The 21788-nt window shown below is 32.9% G+C and overlaps 2 protein-coding genes across 2 annotated transcripts; both read left to right on the forward strand.

The window, feature by feature from the left end:
- Positions 1-5994: 5994 nt before the first annotated feature.
- LOC112733709 (HMG-Y-related protein B) lies at positions 5995-8045 on the forward strand. Its single transcript, XM_025782752.3, has 2 exons — positions 5995-6520; positions 7010-8045. The coding sequence occupies exons 1-2, from the start codon at positions 6470-6472 to the stop codon at positions 7514-7516; spliced, it is 558 nt and encodes a 185-aa protein (XP_025638537.1). The 5' UTR covers positions 5995-6469; the 3' UTR covers positions 7517-8045.
- Positions 8046-13164: 5119 nt separating this feature from the next.
- On the forward strand, positions 13165-16508 carry LOC112733710 (HMG-Y-related protein A). Its single transcript, XM_072212649.1, has 3 exons — positions 13165-13497; positions 14026-14169; positions 15853-16508. Exons 1-3 carry the CDS (start codon positions 13456-13458, stop codon positions 16186-16188), a joined length of 522 nt encoding a protein of 173 aa, XP_072068750.1. The 5' UTR covers positions 13165-13455; the 3' UTR covers positions 16189-16508.
- Positions 16509-21788: the final 5280 nt, after the last annotated feature.

The raw sequence follows: 21788 nt of genomic DNA on the forward strand, positions 1-21788 counted from the left end.
ATCAAAATATTGATGATAATCCAGGCACTCAGACTTTATTTTTTACAAGTAATTCATGTGGTGAAGATGAAAATATATATTACTTGGATAATACTTGTAGTAATCATACGTCTGGTAGAAAGGAGTTATTTTATTCACTAGATGATTCAATTAAACTATTATTGAAGTTTGATAATAGTACAAAAATTTCTATTGAAGGAAAATGGCATATACTAATTAGATTGAAGGATGGTTCTCTGAATAATATTTCTGATGTTTTCTATGCTCTTGAACTTGATTACAATTTACTAAGTATGGGGCAATTATCTGAGAAGGGATATAAGATGATAACTTATCGTGAATATTGCACTATATTTGACAACAACAGAAGGTTCATAGATAAAGCAAAGATGACTTCAAACAGAATGTTTCTATTAAAAATTCAATATGTTAATCCCTCTTGCATGAGTACTGTGATATTTGATGATAATTGGCTGTGGCATATGCGATTTGGGCATTTTCATTTTTATGGTCTAAACCACTTGTCAAAAAAGGACTTGTTTCTAACTTACCACGGATTCATATTCACAATTGTATTTGTGAGATTTGTCAACTGGAAAAGAAGCACAAAGATCCATTCCTTACAGGAAAGTCATGGAGAGCTAGAAGTTACTTGAAATTGTACATTCAGATATCTGTTCTGTTGAAGTTTCAAGCAATGGTGGTAGCAGGTATTTTATCAATTTTATTAATGATTTTAGTAGATATACATGGGTATACTTTCTGAAGCAGAAATCAGAAGCATGTGCTATCTTTAAGACATTCAAGGTATTTGTTGAAAAACAAAGTGGCTGTAAAATCAAAATTCTCATAACAGACAGAGGGACAGAATATTTTGCGTGTTCAGATAACTTTAAGCAACACGAAATTCAACACCAACTAACAACTAGATATACTCTTCAACAAAATGGAGTTGTTGAAAGAAAGAATAGAACCATCATGGATATGGTCAGATGCATGCTCAAGTCAAAACAAATGCCTAAAGAATTTTGGGGCAGAAGCCGTCGCAACAACAGTTCTTATTTTAAACAGGTGTCCAACAAAGAGTGTTCGAGATAAAACTTCAGAGGAAACTTGGAGTGGAAAGCAGCCATCCATCCATCATTTAAGAGTCTTTGGGTGCATAGCTTATGCACACGTACCAGATCAATTATGGAAGAAGTTAGATGATAAAGGCAAGAAGTGTATCTTTCTCGGCTATAGCACAGACTCAAAAGCATACAAGTTGTACATTCCAAAAAACAAAGAAAGTAATCATCAGTAAAGGCGTGACGTTTGACGAGAAAGACATGTGGGACTGGGACACAAAGACAGAAAAGTAGCCAATTGTAATTTAAAATACATGTGATGATGACGAAGAAAGACAACCGGACATAACCGAAAAACCAGAATCATCTAGAAGACCTCAAAGAGAGCAGAGACTACCTGCTAGATTAGCATATTATGAAGTTGGTAATGACAACGATCCGTCCGATGAAGAAATCATAAATTTTACTCTATTTTCAGATTGTGAGCCGTTGAACTTTGAAGAAGCCTCTAGAAATAACAATTGGAAGAAAGCAATAGATGAGGAGATTCATGCCATTGAAAAGAATGACACATGAGATCTGATAGATTTACCAACAAATAAGAAGCAGATTTGAGTAAAGTGGGTTTACAAGACTAAGTACAAATCCAGTGGTGAAGTTGATCATTTCAAAACAAGATTAGTTGCAAAGGAATACAAACAAAAACCAGAAGAAGAAGTGTAAGTTGAGCAACCTACAAGATATGAAGTTCTTGGAGAAGAAGATAAAATTTACAAGTTGAATAAAGCTTTGTACAGGTTAAAGCAAGCACCAAGAGTATGGTACAAGAAGATTGATTCTTATTTCACTCAGAATGGTTTCAAAAGATGTGCATTTGAGCATACGCTTTATATCAAGTTTGTTGAACCTGAAGATATCTTGATTGTATTTCTTTATGTTGACAATTTGATTTTTACTGGCAACAATTTGAAGATAATTACAGAATTTAGGGAGGCTATGATAAAGCACTTTGAAATGACATATATGGGCTTGATGTCTAAGTTTTTTGGCATTGAAGTAGTTAAAAAAGATGATGTAATTTTTATTTTTCAGAAGAAATATGCAAATGATATTTTGAAGAAATTTCAGATGGAGCACTTAATACCAGTTTTTACTCCGGTCAAAAAGAAGTTCAAATTGTTGAGAAAAGATAAAGGAAGAGTAGTAAATCCCACATACTACAAAAGCTTGATTGAAAGTCTAAGGTACTTGATTGTGACTAGACCAGATATTGTGTTTGGAGTTGGTTTGCTTAGAAGATTTATGGAGGAGGCTTGTACCAACCATTTGGAAGCGGCAAAAAGAATTCTTCGATATATCAAAGTTACTTTAAATGATGAAATTTATTATGAGAATAATAATGAAATAAACCTTGTTGGCTACACTGATAGTGATTGGGCCGGAGATATAGAAATAAGAAAAGTACTTCAGGATTTGTATTTCATCTTGGTTCTGGTGCAATTTCATGGTCGTCAAAAAAACAACTAGTAGTAGCACTTTCTACAACAGAAGCAGAATATATAGCAGCAACAAATTGTGCAACGCAAGTAGTTTGGCTAAGAAGAATTCTTAAGGAATTGAACGAGAAACAAAGTACTCCAACGACGATATTTTGCGATAACAAGTCAGCTATTGCACTTTGCAAAAATCTTGTGTTTTATGGAAGATCGAAGCATATTGATATTCGATTTCACAAAATCAGAAAGTTGGTGAATGAGAAAGAAGTTTTTATTGAGTACTGTCCCATTGATGACCAAGTTGCAGATATCTTTACAAAACTGTTAAAGACCGAGTTATTTTACAAGTTGAAGAAAATGCTTGAAATGATAAATTTTACAAGCTTAATTTAAGGGAGGCAATGTTGATTAAAAATTTTAAATCAACTTGCATGGACTAAAATCTTCATGAAACATGGTTAAAGAATTGAAGAAGCAAAGTTTGAATTGAAAACAATAATCGTCTATTTACTAGAAGATGTTGAAAATTTGAAGAATTATCAAGAATATTCAAGAGATGTATTTGATTATTAAAAGAAGGGTTAAGTATTTTTTTTCTTCCTTAACGTCTTGGGTCAAAATCAAAATCGTCCCCAACCTTTTTTGTTATTAAAATCATCCCCAACGTTACAAAACGTTATAAAATCATCATTTTTACAAAAAATAATAATGCTTTGACAATTTTGCCCTTAAAACAAAAATAAAAAAAACCTCTTCCCCTCCTTCGCCACTAACCCCCTCCCTCTGTCTCCCTGCATCTTTATCATCTACGCATCAGTCACCTCTCTCTCTTTCTCTCTCTTAACCACCACCACCACCACCACCACCACCACCACTACCACCGCCCCACCCACTATCCTTAACTCTTTTCACTTGAATCCCTTACCTAACACAACTCCAACAACCAACATAAAACCACACTCAAACTTCAACAATGCACAATCTGGTCAGGAATCCATATAAATACCAGGTGCATTTTTACATATATCACATCGAGGAACATCACTAGGATCAACAAGTCCAACTCGAACATGTCTACATAACTTAACACAATTCAATTCCATTAAATCTTAATTTTAATTCTATTCCTGCTTAAGATAAAAATAAAATAAAACAAAACTCAATTCAGCGGATCAGTAGACTAATAGAGAAAAGCTTTAGATCTTGTTTAGCAACCAATGGCCTGAACAATTGTATTCATATAAGTGAATCAAGTCGAACGATGCAATATACTTGTCCTAGGCTCTTAGTATACAATAAATTTTAAATCCGTGCTAATAATTTCATCTATTATTTTTGCTCAATAACAATTCAATTTGTGTAGTAAACTAATCGAAATGACTAGACATTAATGAACGGAAGAACAATAGCTTGATAAAATTGAAGTCAAACCTTGTCATCGCAAGAGTGGCAAAGAACAGCCTCGTCGATGGCCCAGAATAAAATTGAAGCGGCGTTTTGGCATACATTGCAGAGGATTCTCATTGTCTCTCTCTTAATAATTATGCCTTTCAAATGTCAATTATTCTTCAGCTGCACTGCTTTCTCACTCTTTCTTCTTCCACAATGACAGTGCCTCAACGCAAACTTTGCGATTTGAACAAGTGATTCAGGTAGTTAGCATCATTAACAGAAGAAGAATAACGAATAGAAGGAATGAATAAGAAGGAAGTTGAAACTTGGAAAGCAGGGTCAGGGGGTCTGAGAGTTTGGTTATGTTGGTAGTGGGGCGTGTCTGAGAGTAGGAGGAAGGGGATTGGGGGAGGGGTGGGGGAAGAGATCGAAGAGATGCTGGGGAGTGGGGTGGAGTGGGGTTTTGTTTTTTTTTTTTAATATTATTTTTATTAATAGTGAAGGATAATTTGGTCAAAAAATATAATTGAAGTAGAAAAGGACGATTTTATAACATTTTGTAACGTTGGGGATGATTTTAATAACAAAAAAAGGTCGGGAACGATTTTGATTTTCACTTCAAACCTTAGAAACGAAAAAAAATACTTAACCCTTAAAAGAATGATGACAAAGCATGCAAGCTCTACAAGCTTCATGATCATCATCAATGTAGTCTTAGTTGTTAAGAAAAAAAAATTATTATTTTTTTAAAAAGTTTAGTCTATATAAAGCCATAGTGAATTCTATGGTGCCTAACTTTTGCCTAACTTATTTTTTATGGCAAATTTTGAATATTTAATAATTATTTACTTTTATATTTTTAAAATTAAATATTAATTTTTAACCATTTTTAGTAAATTAGACAAATATTTTTAGACATCATAGCAATCACTCAAAGCCATACATGCTTTGTGTATTATGTGTGTTCTAAATAATAAAAATTGTGTTATGAGAATTGAGAGGTGCTCCTTTGTTTTACAAATATTTGTGAATTTGAGATGAAAAATATGATAGTGGTATGTGAGTGAGTGATTCTACTGTCAATATAGTGTGAGTATTATACTGACAAAATCGAATGAGACATTATTAATATAGCATTTTTGGTAATAAATCGAGTATACCTGTTTTAATTTACTATCAAAAATATTAAATCATAATGTCTAATTCAATTTATATAAAAAAAATTCTTTGAGAATATACACCTAACGTAATTTTGTTTAAGTGATCTACGTAATTTTTAAGTGCCATTAGTTTATTAAGATGATTTGTCCAATTTTTTTCATATACCTTTTAAAGTATTATCTAAATAATAGTCTTGTAAAATTAAAATCATCAAATACACAAATAATTTATCAAATATAAAACTTATTAGTTACTTATAAAAAAATATATCATATTTTCATAATTTCTATCACTTTTGTTTTTTTGGATGTATTTTTATCGTGTTAAAATATATTTTAGTAGTTTACTCAAATTGTTTTAAGTATTTGTGATTTTAGTACCCGGATAAAAGCGTTATTTCGTTAAGTATACTTATGACTAGAGCCTTGTAATAATAACCGCTTACTTGTTTTTCTAATTCCCTTAACAGGCTAAAAATCTAATATATATTTATTATTTTAAAAACATAAAACAGAAATACAATTTTCCTTGTTTAGAATTAATGATGATTTAATATGGTACTAGACTACTAGTATATCATTATTCATTAGTCCTATGCTTGTTGAACCTAATCAACCTATATTAATTGACCTCACTCTCTTTCAGTCACTTGGATGGAACATCATTATCATGTGTGTCAGTATGTGATACCTTCTTGTTGGTGGTGTTGTACAAATAAATGCCTGGGCGTAGCTGCCACTTATTACTAGTGACTAGTGAGTGCGGAGTAGTGACTACTGACTAGGGAACAACCATATCTGAATCTAACGGACTCAGAACACACGTGATCCTCCCCCCATAAAATCGTCACCGTCGGTTTAGTACGGCTCTCTTACATCAATTTGGATGCTACATCTGTTGAGGTCACGAAAACAAGGAGCTCCCATTCCGGTTTTGGGCTTCCAATTGGGCCCCACCTTTCTACCGAGTTACCCCGTCCACCTTCAGGGACATCTCTGTACTTTCACACTATATTATTAAAAACAATAAAAAAACATAAGCCACGTCAGCGATCCGTGCGTTATTCCGGTGGCAATACCCCACCGTCTGATCACTCACCCTTCTGCGAATCCCAACCGTTCGGATTTTTCCCGAAAACATCAACAACAGCAATTGCAAGAAAAAGAAAGAAGCTCTTGCGTTTTTTTTTTAATTAATTTATTTTTTATTTTATCTTTTCTTCCTTCAAATCAGATCCTCAATTCTTTGCAGGTTCTGCTCAAACGAACGAGACAGTTCTTGTGTGAGAGAAGAGAACCTTGAATCTTGGAAGTTGTATTTCTTTGCGGGAACGAGTGTTCTGCCAAACCTTTAATGGCGACTCCAGAGGTTAATAAACCTCGTTCACTCCCTCCATACCCCGAGGTAACATTCTTCCCTTCTTCAAATCTCCATTTATCTGTTAATACTTTACCTAATTCAAAGTTTTCAGTTATTATTTGATCTTAAAACTTTCAGCTATGTTTTTAATTGTTATTATTATTATTATTATTTTTAGATTTTTTAGATGATTTCAGCTGCATTCAGAATCTTCCCTTCTTGCTTTTTCTTTCTTCATTTTCTTGTTTAGGTTTAATCTTGATCTGAATTCTGAATATTTACAACTGTTCTTGCTATGCTTCCATTGGAATTTCAAAAACTTGGAGAAATGAAAAAAAAAAGAAAAGAAAAATATATTGATTAATTAAGCATCTCCCCCGATTTTGCATTTATAGGAAGCTAGAGAATGGAAATGAAAATTATTTCACTGTATTACGGGTGAAATTAACTAAACAAAAATGACTATAGATTATTTTAAATCAGTGGAAACTGAGTGAGCTTTGTTTACGCGTGTTTTTGTTTGGATTTTCTCAGATGATTTTGAAGGCGATTGAAGCTCTTAATGAAGAGAACGGTTCGAACAAAACGACGATATCAAAGTACATAGAATCCACGTACGGAGGTTTGCCTCAGGGGTACAAGGCACTGCTCAATGTGCACCTTGCAAAGATGAGGGACAGTGGTGAGCTAGTGTTTTGGAAAAACAACTACACCATACGTAACCCCAACACGCCGCCACGGCGGGGCCGGGGCAGGCCCCCAAAGCCCAAGGACTCTCTCTCCCCGGGCATTATCATTGCACCCTCCAGGCCCCGGGGACGGCCCCCAAAGGACCTAAATGAGCTGCCACGCCCACTAAAGACTAAGACCTCGGGTGGGAGTGGCAGACCGAGAGGGCGGCCAAGGAAAATGGCCCGGCCCTCTGGGGGATTTGATGGCTCTCCACCTCCAATGGTGGTTGGGGGTACGCCTAGTGGCAGGGGGAGAGGGAGGCCTCCCAAAATGAAAGGTCCATTGGCGGAAATTAGTGTTGACCGATAGGGTAACCCTTTTTTGTTCTTGGTTGTTGAATCATGGTAATGTTTATTTGGAGTGTTGGGGTTAGAAAAGTGTCTTTGAGTGTCACGTGTTTATGTACAATTTGTGTAGCGTTAGTTGATAATGAAGCTTTGGTGGTTTGTAAACTGTAACTGTGAAAATAGGACAATCAACAATGGATATATAGGACTTCATGGACTCTAAAATCTCTGAAATTCATGACAAAAAATTTCTCGTGTGTGTAGATTATTCAGTTTAAGATTTTTTTTTTAATCTGAAATTACTAATAATTAAGTTTGTATTAGTGGTCTGAGCCTCTGAGGCTATGTGCTGGTTTACAAATTGTGAATTCAATTATATAATATTATTTGAACAATGCTAGGGCCAGTAACTTTTGTGATTGGTAGTCATCAAATAGCTATTAATGATGATTTAATAGTGTGAGATTTCATTCAATAACTCACCTTTCTCTGCTAGTTACATGCTGCCGAAATTCAATAAAATTGCTTCTTAGACTTTTCCATATTATTTTTCAAGGCATGTAGTTTGTTGGCGAAACATTGTTTGAAAGTTGAAACACATTTTTCTGATTTCCAAAGCAATTTATGCTTTTTATGTGTTAGAATATAGAGAAAATGACAAATAAGTCCCTGATTTTTTGTTCTGGGAACATTTTTGTCCATCACCATTGAAAAATACTTTTAAGTTTCTGACCTTCACAAAACTTGGACAGATCAGTTCCTCCGTCCAAATGCCTCCGTCAGGGACTGATCCGTTCAAGTTTTGTGAAGGTCAGGGACTTAAAAGTATTTTTCAATGATCAGAGACAAAAATATCCGCGAGGCAAAAAGTCAGGGACCTATTTGTCCTTTTCTCTAGAATATATTAGGATAATTCTAATGAATGCTAATTGATATATTATAACATTATGGACTATTGTTTTTTGAATAAGAAACCAAGATGACCACATTAACAATCTTCACTAGTAACTAATTTGGATTGGTCGATTGGTTAGTTTATTCGTTTACTTAAATAAGTGTTAGTGTGTGTTTGGATTTACGTTTGTGAAATTGGAGTTCGAATGAAAATGATTTTGTAGAATTGATTTTGGATAGAGGTGAGTTTATGCTAACATGATTTATGTTTGGCAATTTTATATTAAAATTGATTTTGATAAAATAAATATTGTTTGGATAATATTAGTTAAAATCACTTTTAGATAAATAATTAATTCATTACTAAAAAATATAATATTAAATTATAATATTATTTTTTAAGTGTATTTAATTTTTTTTATACTTCTTTTAATATTTTTTTATATAATATTCTTTATAGTACTCTATTTTAGTATATTATAATTTTTTACTATTATAATAAAAATTGATATTTATTTAAGAAATTAAAAATAACATATAAAAATTGACAATTTTTTAAGTAATTTTTTATATTAAAAATTAATATTTATTTATTAAATTAAAAATAACATAAAATAACACTTTTTAGTATTTTTTTAAGTACTCTTAATAATCTTATTTTTATTGTTATTTTAGATTTTAACTTTTTATTAGTTATATTTTTATTATTATTTATTATTAATTTTTTATTTAATTTATCATTTTTAATAGGAACAATAATACATATTATAAAAAATTAAAATAATAAATAATACACACAAATTAGAATAATTATTTTAATACTCTTCGTATTCTTTTATTTAGTATTATTTTGGATGATAAAATTTTATTACTTAGGATTCTATTGTTATATACGATCAATCTTTTATTTATTTTGTCTTTTTTAATAAAATCAATAATTGATATTATAATAAAATTACAATAAAAAATGTAATAAAAAATTAAAATATAAAAAAAAGTATTAAAAGTGATTAAAAAAATTATGGAGAAAATCTACAATGAATGACCAGCAACAAACCTAAACGTACGTTGAGTGAATGCAGAAGTTATAATTTTTTGTTTCAAGTGAACGGTTTTTTGGATACAAAATTACTTCTGCGTTCAGAGAATAAAAGTTGCTAAATATCAAAGAACAACGTTAAATGAACTTAAAGGCAATTATATCCTCTCCAACGTGATTACAAAATACACCCTTAAAAATTTAAATTTTATTTTGTATATGCAACAATTAGTCTTTAGTATGTTGAAGATGTGGTGTGCATGCTTTTAAGTCATTTATATTAGAATAGGTTGCGTGATTAAAATAGTTATATTTGTGTCTTTCTTTTAAGTATAATTATGGTTTTAGATTACAATTTAAAAATATATGTAATAAGTAGTTTAAAATTATGATTCACTAAAAAATTTATTCTGAAATTTTAGTAATTTTTCATAGAATTTAACAAATGAACAATCATAGTTCCCTTTCGGCTTTCACTCTTTACCTTTTCACAAAACCTATCTCATAAAGACATAAATAGTGGATCACATCTTCTAAAGTTTTCTTTGTAAAAATAAAACTTATTTTAGATTTTTATACATTACTAATCTATTTAAAACTGCTAAATCATATTTGTTAATAGTAATGTAACCATTGACCGCATAATTAATAAGCTCTTTACTCGAGAAAAATAATGTAATGAAAAAATGATTTTAATAGAAAATAAGGAAAATATTTTGTTAGATATATAGAAAATCAAAGGAAAGAAGGTTGACAAGGAACATTTTGATTCCGTGTCGAAAATAAAATAAGAGGAAGTATAGAGAGTCAATAAAATATTTGTATAATATATACAATGAAAGTTTAGGGATATTCAAAAACTCACGTGCAGTTATTTTCGTATAAAGTTGATATTCAAAAATTATTACATGATTTGATAAATTTGACTAAATTATCATCTAACAACTATTAATTATCAACTTTATATGAAGACGACTGCATCTGAATTTTCACCAAATAAATAAAAAAGTTGGTCCCACAGTTATCAAACTAGCCCATCGATGGAACTGAAAATCCGGTTTGATTTGATTGTCAATTCGAATTGAGTCATTATTTAAATCGGTGAGAATTAATTCAATCAAATTTAGTCAAATTCAATAAAAATTAGTCAAATCCAATTTTAATTCGGTAAAATCCAATTAAATTAAACAAATAATTTATATACATGAAATTTTTTTATTAAATATATTATATAAATACAATTAAATTATATTTTTAAATTAAGAAAATAATATTTAATAATTATAATATATTTTTTATTTATATATTATTATTTGGATAAAATATATTTTTTGTTTCTAAAATTTATTAAAAATATTTTTAAATTTTATTTTATTTTAATTTTGTCTCATAAATTTTGTATTAAATATATTCTTGGCAACCTTTTTTTTATAATTTAGGACTAATTCAGTAATAATTTTACAAGAATAATTTTCAACACATGTAAATTAAATATAGTTGTCATGCATAATTAGATTGGCCCTAAACTTTCTGTAAATTTAGCTGTCAAGTATATACTTGATGCAAATTCAAAAATTTTTTAGACAAAATTTAAACAAAATAAATTTAGGAGCATTTTTTAAACTTTTTGACAAACTTCAGGAATAAAAAATATAATTTATTCTTATTTTTATTTTTTCTATATATACTTAAACAGTATAATAAATATAAACTAATTGATGAGTTATTAAAATTTTAAAATAATAATGAATTTAATACAAAATAAAGCTAAAAAGATATTTATTATGAAAATAAGAAAATAAATTTAATTTTTATATAATTATTTAATTATAATGAGATCAATCGTTTTAACCTATAACTTATAGATTGAACCGACAATCTAATAATTCAATAGTCTAACTAATTTAATTGTTTAATTATCGGTTCGATTCTGATAATTATAGTTGGTTGAAATTCGATATATATATATATATATATATATATATATATATATATATAAAAGAAGGTCGATCTGAATATTTAGATACATATTGTAGATTGATCTATATTATATTATAGAGTAAAAGTTTTTGCACTACAATTATAGAATAGATAGGATAGATAATATGATAGAAAGAAATCAATGGTCTTTCATTTGCTTCTCTTCGATGGAAGTCTTATTTTCTCAAAATATATCCTAATTTTTGGCCTAATTCTTCTTCTGATGATCGATTCAACCTCTGATAAAAAAGATCTATCTTGGTTCTATTTAATCACTAAGAAAATCCCACACCTAGAAGCCCATTTACTCCAAAATTTAGACAAAAATAGAATTGTTATCCCTGGATCTTGGTAGAAACGGACGATATTTTAGTAGGGAAATTAACGCCTCATAGTTTCGAATCGAATATCTTTAAAAAGATCTTTTGTCTCATGGTAGCCAACTCCAAAGAATCATTTGTGTTTAAAATAAAAGTAGAACAAAAAAAATGTGTAGACTAATGATGTATTGACAATATAAAACGTTTTATAGAGTTATGTAATAACAACAGTTTTTTTTATGATCATTTACATAAAAAGTAGTTATTTTTGTCAACGTAGTGTTATATAATTAAATGTACATATAAAACGATTTTACGCTCACAGTGTATCAAAATTAAATTCTTTTACCAGTGAATCAAAACTTTTGGAGCTTAGTAGCTTACAACGGATGCTCTTATGATTCAAATCTAACACCAAATATGGCATTCGTATATGGTTTTGGAGAATCTAAAAAAGCCAGAAAAAAAAAGTGGATAGCATGTTTCTCCAATAAAAAACAACACGAGTGTTACCTAATTGTTGCTAATAATCTGTAGACTATGGGTAACGGTGACAAATTTTGATAATAATAAAAGAAAATGGATTAGTGTGTTGGTGCTTTTTGTAAAATATTATTATGTTAGTTGGTCACATAGTGTGTACGTAATATTCCCTTCCATCTTTTTTCCCCTATTTTGTTTAAGAAGTTGGGGAACACAACACTATAGCTAGAGCATATGGAAAGTAAGATACTAAAATTTATAATAAAAAAAATATAAAAGTAACTAATTACATTTCAAAATTAATATCACATCAAAAGAGCATATGTCTATGCTAGAAGCGATTCCTCACATATATAAATCTTGGGTGGAAAATTATTATTAGGTGCGAAGTGCGAACAAATTTTATGACTTACAAATCAAAGTTTATTATATATTATTAATTTGTCTAATATGTATATTAAAAATTTGATTGAAAGATGAATCAATTTGTCTGACAATAATAATTCTCAAAAATTTATAAACAATAAAAATTTATACTAAAATAATCTATTTAAAATGATTAGGAACCAATTTGAGTATTTATTTATTTGTTTAAGTGTTGCATAGTTAAACATATATGACCCTACTTTCATATCATCATACATTTATACTCAATTTTTTTGGTGACATACATTTATACTCAATTTTATAAAGAAAAAAAAAACGGAAAGAAAAAAAAAAAAAGGTTAGAAAAAAGAGAAAAAAGAAGAGAGTTAAGAGGGTCACTTCATCCAAAAACAAAGCCCAAAGAACAAGGGAACCTTAAAAAAGATCTTTGAACTTCAACATAATTGCCATGTCATCGATCAAGGTTACCCTGTAATAACGGATCCATCACCGTCCGATCATCATCCATCTCTTAAATCCAAGCTGTCCATTATAATCCCCAAAAAGGATGAAGGAAGAAGGTGGGTGAAAAAGGGGAACTGTTTGCATCTTCTTTTTTTATTTTATTTTTATTATTTCCTCTTTTTCCTCTGCTTTGCAATTTTTTTAATTTATTTATGTTACCTCTATATCACACCATTAGATCTTTGCAAGTGCCACCCAAACCAAAAACTGTTCCTTTGGGTGAAAAAAAAAATTGAACCCTTCCTCTTACAACCCCAAAGTTTTCATTTTTAATATTTGGAGTTAGTGACTTAGTGGGGTGTGCACTGTGCCAGCTAGCTACTCAGCTGCCTCATCAACCTGCAACATACATCAATGGCGACAGAAGAGGATACTAAACTTCCTCCATACCCTGAGGTAAACTTAGCTAGCTTTTAACCAAGCAATTTCTTCCCTCTTTTTAAACCCTAATAAATATATAAATCAATATCCAAAGAATGTTCCTAGTGAAGCAAGTAGAATTTTATGAGGATCAAGGTCGTTTGAATGTTTTTTTTTTTTTAAAAAATTGGTTTCATTTTCTTTTTTGGCCTACATCTTCATTTGAGTTTCCATGTTCCCTAACCGTTATAGGCTGATTTGGTTTTGTTCATCAACTTGAATCTACTTAGTTGAATTAGAAGGCATGTTAGGAAAAAGAATTTAGGGTTTGTAGAAATTTTAACAAGAATGCAACACCCCAAAGTTGTTGTAATTTTGACTGGGAAAAATATTGTTTATCGTTATTATGGGATCTGAGACTTGAGACTCATTTCATGCAATTATTACAGTTCCCATATGAACATGGCAGAAACTCATCGATTTTATTTTATATATATTATTTTTGAATAATACATGTATTAAGTTGTATCTGTTTTTGTGTGTTGGGAATGGCATATGGTGCAGATGATAATGAAAGCAATTGAAGCTACGGGGGACAGCAATGGCGCAAACAAATCAGCCATATCAAACTACATAGAGTCCACCTATGGGGAGCTGCCAGCAGGGCACACAGAATTACTCTCCCACCACCTCAACAACATGAAGGAGAGTGGTGTTGGGAATAAGACACAATTCCCCCTTGAGAAAACACCTTTGACAGAGAAATAAAATAGACACAATCACAACACAAGAATTTAACGTGGAAACTCCAATTACCGGAGAAAAAACCACGGCCGTTGTCAAATGACAACCAGAGAATATCACTATGTGAAAATTGTTACAACACATAGACTTCTTTCTCTCACCGGCACCCCAGTACACCCACACTCTTTCAAAGCAAATATCTAACTACACCTCACAACACTCTCTAATCAAAGAGTACAGAGGAAAAGAAAAATCAGATACAAGCTTAAAGTGTTTCTGACTGGTGCAAAAACAAATGGAGAACTTAGCCTCATATTTATAGCCTAGGCCACCCACTCCATTTGCTATCCTAAGCAATGTGGGACTAATTCAACCAAATCCTAACAATCTCCACCTTGATTGAAATAGTCACACATCTTCAGCTTCCATTGTCAACACCGACAATTCTTTGCTGCCATTGTCTATACCGACAATCATAGTTCAGAGAACTATCATACTCCACCATGAAAGTATACTCACTTGGAATTAGACCACTCCAAGCATTTCGCCTTGGTACAGATCGAAACCTTGCTGAAAATTCATGGTGCAACTTCCAAATTGGCTTTTCCTGGAAGTTCTTCAGCCATCGACCTAACTCCGCCACACACCTTGCATCTCAACGCCAACCAATGCCCGTGTGCAATTGTGGACCTGATTGCCACAACTCATCCTTATCCATGGCAGTGCGGTAATACCATGAGGATACTTCTTGTCTTCTAGAGAACATCATCTTCTCTCATAGAGAGAGCAACCAGAGATCTTCTCCTTCAACGCCTTGTGCAAACCTGATTGTATCAACACATCCTTGACTTGTATTTGCCACAAGCCAAAATTGATTCTTCCATCAAAATTTTCTATTTCAAGCTTCACAGCACTTGAATATCCTGACATTGTTGCAACCGTATACTGGAATAGTATAACTCAACTGTAGACCGTGCACTAGGAAGGGTCCCCAGGAAAGAGAGGTGGGTCACAATGGACACACTTAAATACCAAGTCTTTCCTTAGCCAGAACCTTTTCCAAACTGCACTCTCACAGAGTCACACTGCCTTCCAGCAACAACAACAGCAACCAAAGATCAACCTCAAGCCACAGGACAAAATTCTTTTCTGATGTGGAAGGTCAGACTAGGCTGCAACCACAGAGCATACTAAGAATAAATCCCACCGAACCGAAGCTCTGATACCACTTGTTGGGAATAAGACACAATTCCCCCTTGAGAAAACACCTTTGACAGAGAAATAAAATAGACACAATCACAACACAAGAATTTAACGTGGAAACTCCAATTACCGGAGAAAAAACCACGGCCGTTGTCAAATGACAACCAGAGAATATCACTATGTGAAAATTGTTACAACACATAGACTTCTTTCTCTCACCGGCACCCCAGTACACCCACACTCTTTCAAAGCAAATATCTAACTACACCTCACAACACTCTCTAATCAAAGAGTACAGAGGAAAAGAAAAATCAGATACAAGCTTAAAGTGTTTCTGACTGGTGCAAAAACAAATGGAGAACTTAGCCTCATATTTATAGCCTAGGCCACCCACTCCATTTGCTATCCTAAGCAATGTGGGACTAATTCAACCAAATCCTAACAAGTGGCGACCTCACGTTCTTGAAGAACAACTACATGAAGCCTGACTCTAATGCCCCACCAAAGAGGGGCCGAGGCAGGCCTCCAAAGCCCAAGGCCCCTCTCCCTCCGGGGACAGTCCTGTCCTCACCAAGGCCCCGGGGACGTCCCCCCAAGGACCCTAATGCCCCACCTACTGCCAAAGTGTCAAGTGGCAGGCCTCGAGGCCGGCCCAAGAAGGTTCCTAGGACCACGGACGAGTCTTTGTCATCGGTGTCACCTTATGCTTCCTCCACTGGAAGGCCAAGGGGCAGGCCTCCTAAGATGAAGCCTCACATGGCAGAAGTGAGTGTCGAATAATGAGAAATATTTTGTGTATTTATTTTGTTGAGTATGAGTATGTCAAACTAAACATACATTTGGTTACTTTTAAATGAGGTATGGATGGATTCTACATCCTATTTGAGAGTAACCAAGTGTATAACATAAAATAAGTACGAGGAATATCCCGGTGAACAATTGAGATATTAGAGTTGGCCCTTTCTTGGGGTGACCAGCGCTGTAGGACAACTTTAATTTCCTCTTTAGTAGTAGATGTGGACTTAATTATTAGATTTGTGTTTAATTTGCAATGCTGTTTTGTAAAATTTGTGTAGTGAGTGATTAGCTTTTGAATCTCAGATTGTTAGCCAATGAGGACAATGACTAGAACTTGTGATGATTTGCACTGGGTTCCTGTCGATTGTGGTGTTATAAGTCTTAACATCTAAATTATGATAAAAATGGGTGCTGTTCTTGTGAAATATCATCAACGTTAGATGAATGTAAACACATTTAAAGTTGAAAAAATATTTGATATACAGTATCTACATATAACATTTTTATATATAAACCTTGTTTATCATTTAGCTGGAAAAAACGCATTTAACATTATGGATAATGGGGATCAGGAGTTAGAATAAGAATTATGACAGGCAAGAAGCGGGAAACGATGTTATAAAAAATTGTTTGACGATGAAGTTTGGTGGATATTAAGATGTGGTGTGCAACTGCAAAAAGTTATTGCTCCTAATCTGTTCCCTTTAATATGGTCCCAGCTAGCAGAGTTGAACGACATTAGTGAACAAACTGGTGTCACATCTCGCACCACCCAATTAATTGTGCATCTTCTTGGGCATTACCTATGGTAGTAGACTTATAAGGACCGGTCAAATCTTTTTTTTTTATTTGGACCGGTCAATTTGTCGTTGCCAAATTTAGTGTATACTGGGAATTTGTTAAGTTAGAGACGGATTGTTTAGATTGTTTCCCTGATTACTGGGGTACATCTCTATTTTTTTTGGGGAAATCAAATAAACAACTCATTAGGATTTATAATTGACGTGAATGTTCTAAATATAAAGAGTGGACGTAAATGTTCTAAATTGATGTAAATCGAATCTATATAATTCGATTTATCTTATTTTATGTAAATCGAAGTAAACTAATTTGATTTATCTTAATTTCATATATATATATAGAAGTCATTACATTTGATTTATGTGAGAGATTTTTAATGGTTAATGTATGTAATTCGAATCAATATGATTCGATTTACACGTAAAACCTAATCATGGTATATCGAACATAATAGATTTATTAGCAACACTAATCATTGTGCATCTTCTTTAGCATCCGTTACCTATGGTAGTAGACTTGTAGGGATCAGTCAATTCTTTTTTTCTTGACTTGAGACCGGTCAATTTGTCGTTGCTAAACTTAGCTTATAATAGTAATTCTTAGGTTGAGAGGGATTGGTTAGTTTGTTTCCCTGAGTATAATAATACGTTCTCTATTATTTTTCTTTTGGGGTAAAAAATTAGATGTAAGTGAGAGAAAGAGAGAGAGCGTGGGTGGGAAATACAGAGAGGGGTAGATCTAGGAACCATGGCAATGATCCCAGGGTTTGGAACAGAGAAGAGTATCGGCGGCTGGAATATGAGTCCTATTTGGTTTTTGTGAGCAACCTCCCTGCAGACATATCGAAGAGAGAGTTATTCCATTTGTTCAATTGGACAGGACGCATCAATGACATATACTTATCCCGAAAACAGAAGAGTGGAAATATATACATTTTTGCTTTCATTCGCTATACGACGAAAGGAATGGCGTTGAAAGCTATAGCGGAAATGAATCAACTGAGACTAAGAGGGAAGATAGTGTTTGTCGGAGAGGCTAGATACAGAAGAATGGCGGAACCAACACACAAATCTCTGAGACCAGGAGGAGATGACTTGCAACACCACACCATTTAGAAGCCGCATAGAGAGGTAGTGCCGATTGATGCTGTGTCAGATGGACGTGCTTCACGAACGAAGAAGGATGGAAAGGACCCGCATGGCAATGGTTGGACGAAGGAGGTGGAAGTTGAAGTGGAAAAGGAAAATTTGGAATGGCTGCAGCGAAGTCTTGTTGGGGGCACGACGAAACCTATTAATTTTGAATCTCTGAAGGAAGTCATGGCTAAGAACCTATCTAATGTCGTCCAGGTTAGGGAAATGGGAGTGTACAAAGCTCTACTGACTTTTGATAGTGCTGTGCATGCTGAAGAAACGTACACCTTGAACTTGAATTGCCTCCTACGTTTATTCCACAGTGTATGGCGGTGGGAAGAGTCGGAACATAGTGAAACTCGTAGGGTGTGGCTTGAGTGTTTTGGGGTTCCGTTATACGCATGGTCTGCGAAAACTTTCACCACGATAGGAGGCCAGTGGGGGGAAGTAGTTGGGTGTGCTCGAGAGATAGAATTGTGCAATTCTTTCACGGTAGGTCGCATCTAGATTGATACATGCATAATGGACGTTATTCAGGAATGGATCCATATAACAGTGGGTTCTGGGGGCTTTGATGTGTTGGTAAAAGAAGTTGGACATGAGACGTGCAACCTGCAGTGCACGGAGAACCTGGGTAATGAAGTTATAATAACCGGTGGAAAAAGAAACTCTGGCAACACAAATACAAGCTTAGGAGTGGGTATGGAGCATGGATTTCAAGTAGGGCCGGCGCACGGGGTCACTCAAGACGAAGCCATGCTCATACAGGTTAACCGGGAAGAGGAAGGAGACAAGGGTAGAGTGGTAATTCCAATGACAATTTTGAATGAATGGTTTAATGGTAGTAATTCTCAAAATCGCTTGAATTTTAAATCAATTAGTTAAGGGCGATAATCAAGGGATGGCTGATTTAGGGGGATGCAGCTGATTCAGCGAGGACGTTGTCTTATGATTATAATGGGCTGAATGGGGGAGTCAATAAGGGGAAACAAAAAAAGGCTTCCCATAACTCAAATTGGGCCTGCCAAAACAAGGGGAGAGGTGTGGACCCCTTTAGTTGTTGATGGCAATGCCGGAGATGACAAGGGCAATTCTTTTAATGTTACTGCATTTATTGTAATTTTTTTGTTTTTGTTTTATTTCTATTTGACTGCTCCACTGTACTGTGTTGAGCTCTTTGCATTCAAAAAAAAAAATTTCTTTTGGGGTAAATCACATAAACAATCCATTAAGGTTTATAATTTCTAAATATAAAGAGTAGATGTGAATCTCCTAAATTTATGTTAATCGAATCCACATAATTCGATTTACCTTCCTTTCATTAAGCTAATTCGATATACCTTGGTCATGTAAATCCAAGCCACTACATTTGATTTACTAGCAACACTCGTAATTCGAATCATATTGATTTGATTTAATTATACGCCTATAATTCGAATCTTGTTGGTTCGATTTACATGTAAAGCTAATCATGGTAACTCAAAGATAGTAAATTCAATTTATTAGCAAAGCAATGCATGTGATTAAATTAAATTGACTTAATTTGATTTACGTAAGGACCCCGTGCTATATAAGATCATAACGTGGAATGTTGAATAGAGATAAATTTACAATGGCAAGTAAAGAGAGTTTTATAGTTCTTGTGCACTAGAAAGACATGATTAAGAAAAAAATATTTACTGATAAGGATCTGTTGAGTGTTTTTATCACCTTCTACAAGCCTTGTTGATTTTCAGAATATCGTACTACAGAAATTAGGATTGCATGAAATGAAACGGATAGAGAAGTTATATTATAGAATTCCAAGGTATGTTGTTAGCGATGGGGTGAAGTACGACTCATTTGTGATAGACAGTGACGAGGATCTACAAGTTTTATTTCACTGTCGTCGCCAATTTTCGAAGGTGAGAATCCCTGAACTATTGGCCAAGCTTGTGGATGTGGTCTCTAGCTCAAGAAGATCAAACTGGAATCATCAATTAGTAGCAATGGCAACAGCCTCCAATTCAACTCTATTGTTGTGTCTTCATCTATCCTGGCATCTGCGGGAGATTCGGGAGATTTGGTGGCATTTTTGTCTTTCGCATCTGATCTACACCGAGAATGCGGAAATAGGTGCTAATTAACATAAGTACTACTGTTATGATCCCAATTTCTAGAAAGATTGGAGAACCAGATACGGTGGAAGACGTGCTAGGGGATGATGATAATGTTGAGCCTACCATGATTCATGACGACAACATGATAACATAGGGAGGAGTATTCCTATTGGGGCTGGTGGAGCATGGAGCTCGGGAACTCAACAGTACCACTACACTTTTCGACTCTAGACTTAGATGCCATGAGACAGCAGGTTCCAGATGTAAAAGCTGGTTTTGGGCCAAAGGTTCACAGGATACCATAGGTCTAGCTGAAGTCCAAGCCAGTCAGCAGTTTTAGAATAAAGAGTAAGGCGTCCTGTGTGAAGACTTATAGTATCCGCCGTGGGATTGAGTACAAAGTGCTGGAATCGAACCATGCCAAGTAATACAGAAAAGCATATGAAGTTTGGAAACAATTGCAGATGGTTGATTCGAATCACTCTATGGCAGTGGAAAGGTATCTGGGAGCACTACAAGAAAAAGTAATATTTGTAAGAAAAAATTGTTAAAAAAAACGAAATTTTGAAACAAAAAGAATTTGTAACAAAAAAAGGGGCTGTTGTAGTATGGCCATTACAAAAATTTTTTGTAACAAAAAATGAAATTGTTACAATTCAAAGTAATATTTTTTAACAATTTTTTTTATACAAAAATCAAAATTAGTTACAAAAGTGATAACAAATTTTGATCTTCAAAATATTTTTTGTGACAATATATTTTTTCTATCATAAAATTTTGTTACAAAAAATAACCTAATTTTGTAACATTTTATTTTCTTTAGTTACAAAAACACAATTTTTATTTTGTAATATTTTTTTATACAAATTACATACATAATTTACCAAATTAATTTTTAATTAATTAATATATTATCTACTTTACTGAACAAATCAACATTTACATAATATGTAAAAACATAGATAATTCAAACATGCTTCATTTAACTAAAATTGTTTTAAAACAAAATAACATTAATGTCTACATTGATTAGTTCTACAAGTTATATTTATTACACAAGTTCAACCAAAAGTTAAAAGTCTAACATAGATTAGTATCTCTATGAATCAAAATATTCTTGAGTTCTTTAGGTAACATGTTGTCACCATTTTAGCACTCTTGTAAATGAAAAAAACCGAAACAAAAAATTAGAAACAAGATATAACACCAATTATAATTCTTTCTATTAACTTCTATTCTAAATTTTTAGAAAAATTTTGACAGAATCTCCCCTAAAACTTGGATATTTCTACAGTCTACGGTTCTATCAATAACAACCAATTCATTACTCATTTCTCAGCTATTACACAATCAAATTTATCAAACCAAATAATAGGACATTTGTCATTTATCAACCATGACACAAGTAAAATGTAATAAATAGATCCATATACAATTAAACTATACTAATAATATATGAATCATCTATGAATATGTATTAAAACTATAAGCAATTTTAGGGGGTACCTTTAATTGTTTAGTTTCTTTCATTGTCAAAGCATACTATGAA

Source organism: Arachis hypogaea, chromosome 13 (genome assembly GCF_003086295.3).
Source record: "Arachis hypogaea cultivar Tifrunner chromosome 13, arahy.Tifrunner.gnm2.J5K5, whole genome shotgun sequence".
NCBI classification, from domain to species: domain Eukaryota; kingdom Viridiplantae; phylum Streptophyta; class Magnoliopsida; order Fabales; family Fabaceae; genus Arachis; species Arachis hypogaea.

Bases quoted from the DNA above. Each gene is read 5' to 3' on its own strand.
- LOC112733710 (XM_072212649.1), top strand. From the start codon at position 13,456: ATGGCGACAGAAGAGGATACTAAACTTCCTCCATACCCTGAG. The intron at 13,498-14,025 runs GTAAACTTAGCT...CATATGGTGCAG, and splicing joins AACTTCCTCCATACCCTGAG to ATGATAATGAAAGCAATTGA. The intron at 14,170-15,852 runs AGTGGTGTTGGG...CAAATCCTAACA, and splicing joins ACCTCAACAACATGAAGGAG to AGTGGCGACCTCACGTTCTT.
- LOC112733709 (XM_025782752.3), top strand. From the start codon at position 6,470: ATGGCGACTCCAGAGGTTAATAAACCTCGTTCACTCCCTCCATACCCC. The intron at 6,521-7,009 runs GTAACATTCTTC...GGATTTTCTCAG, and splicing joins CACTCCCTCCATACCCCGAG to ATGATTTTGAAGGCGATTGA.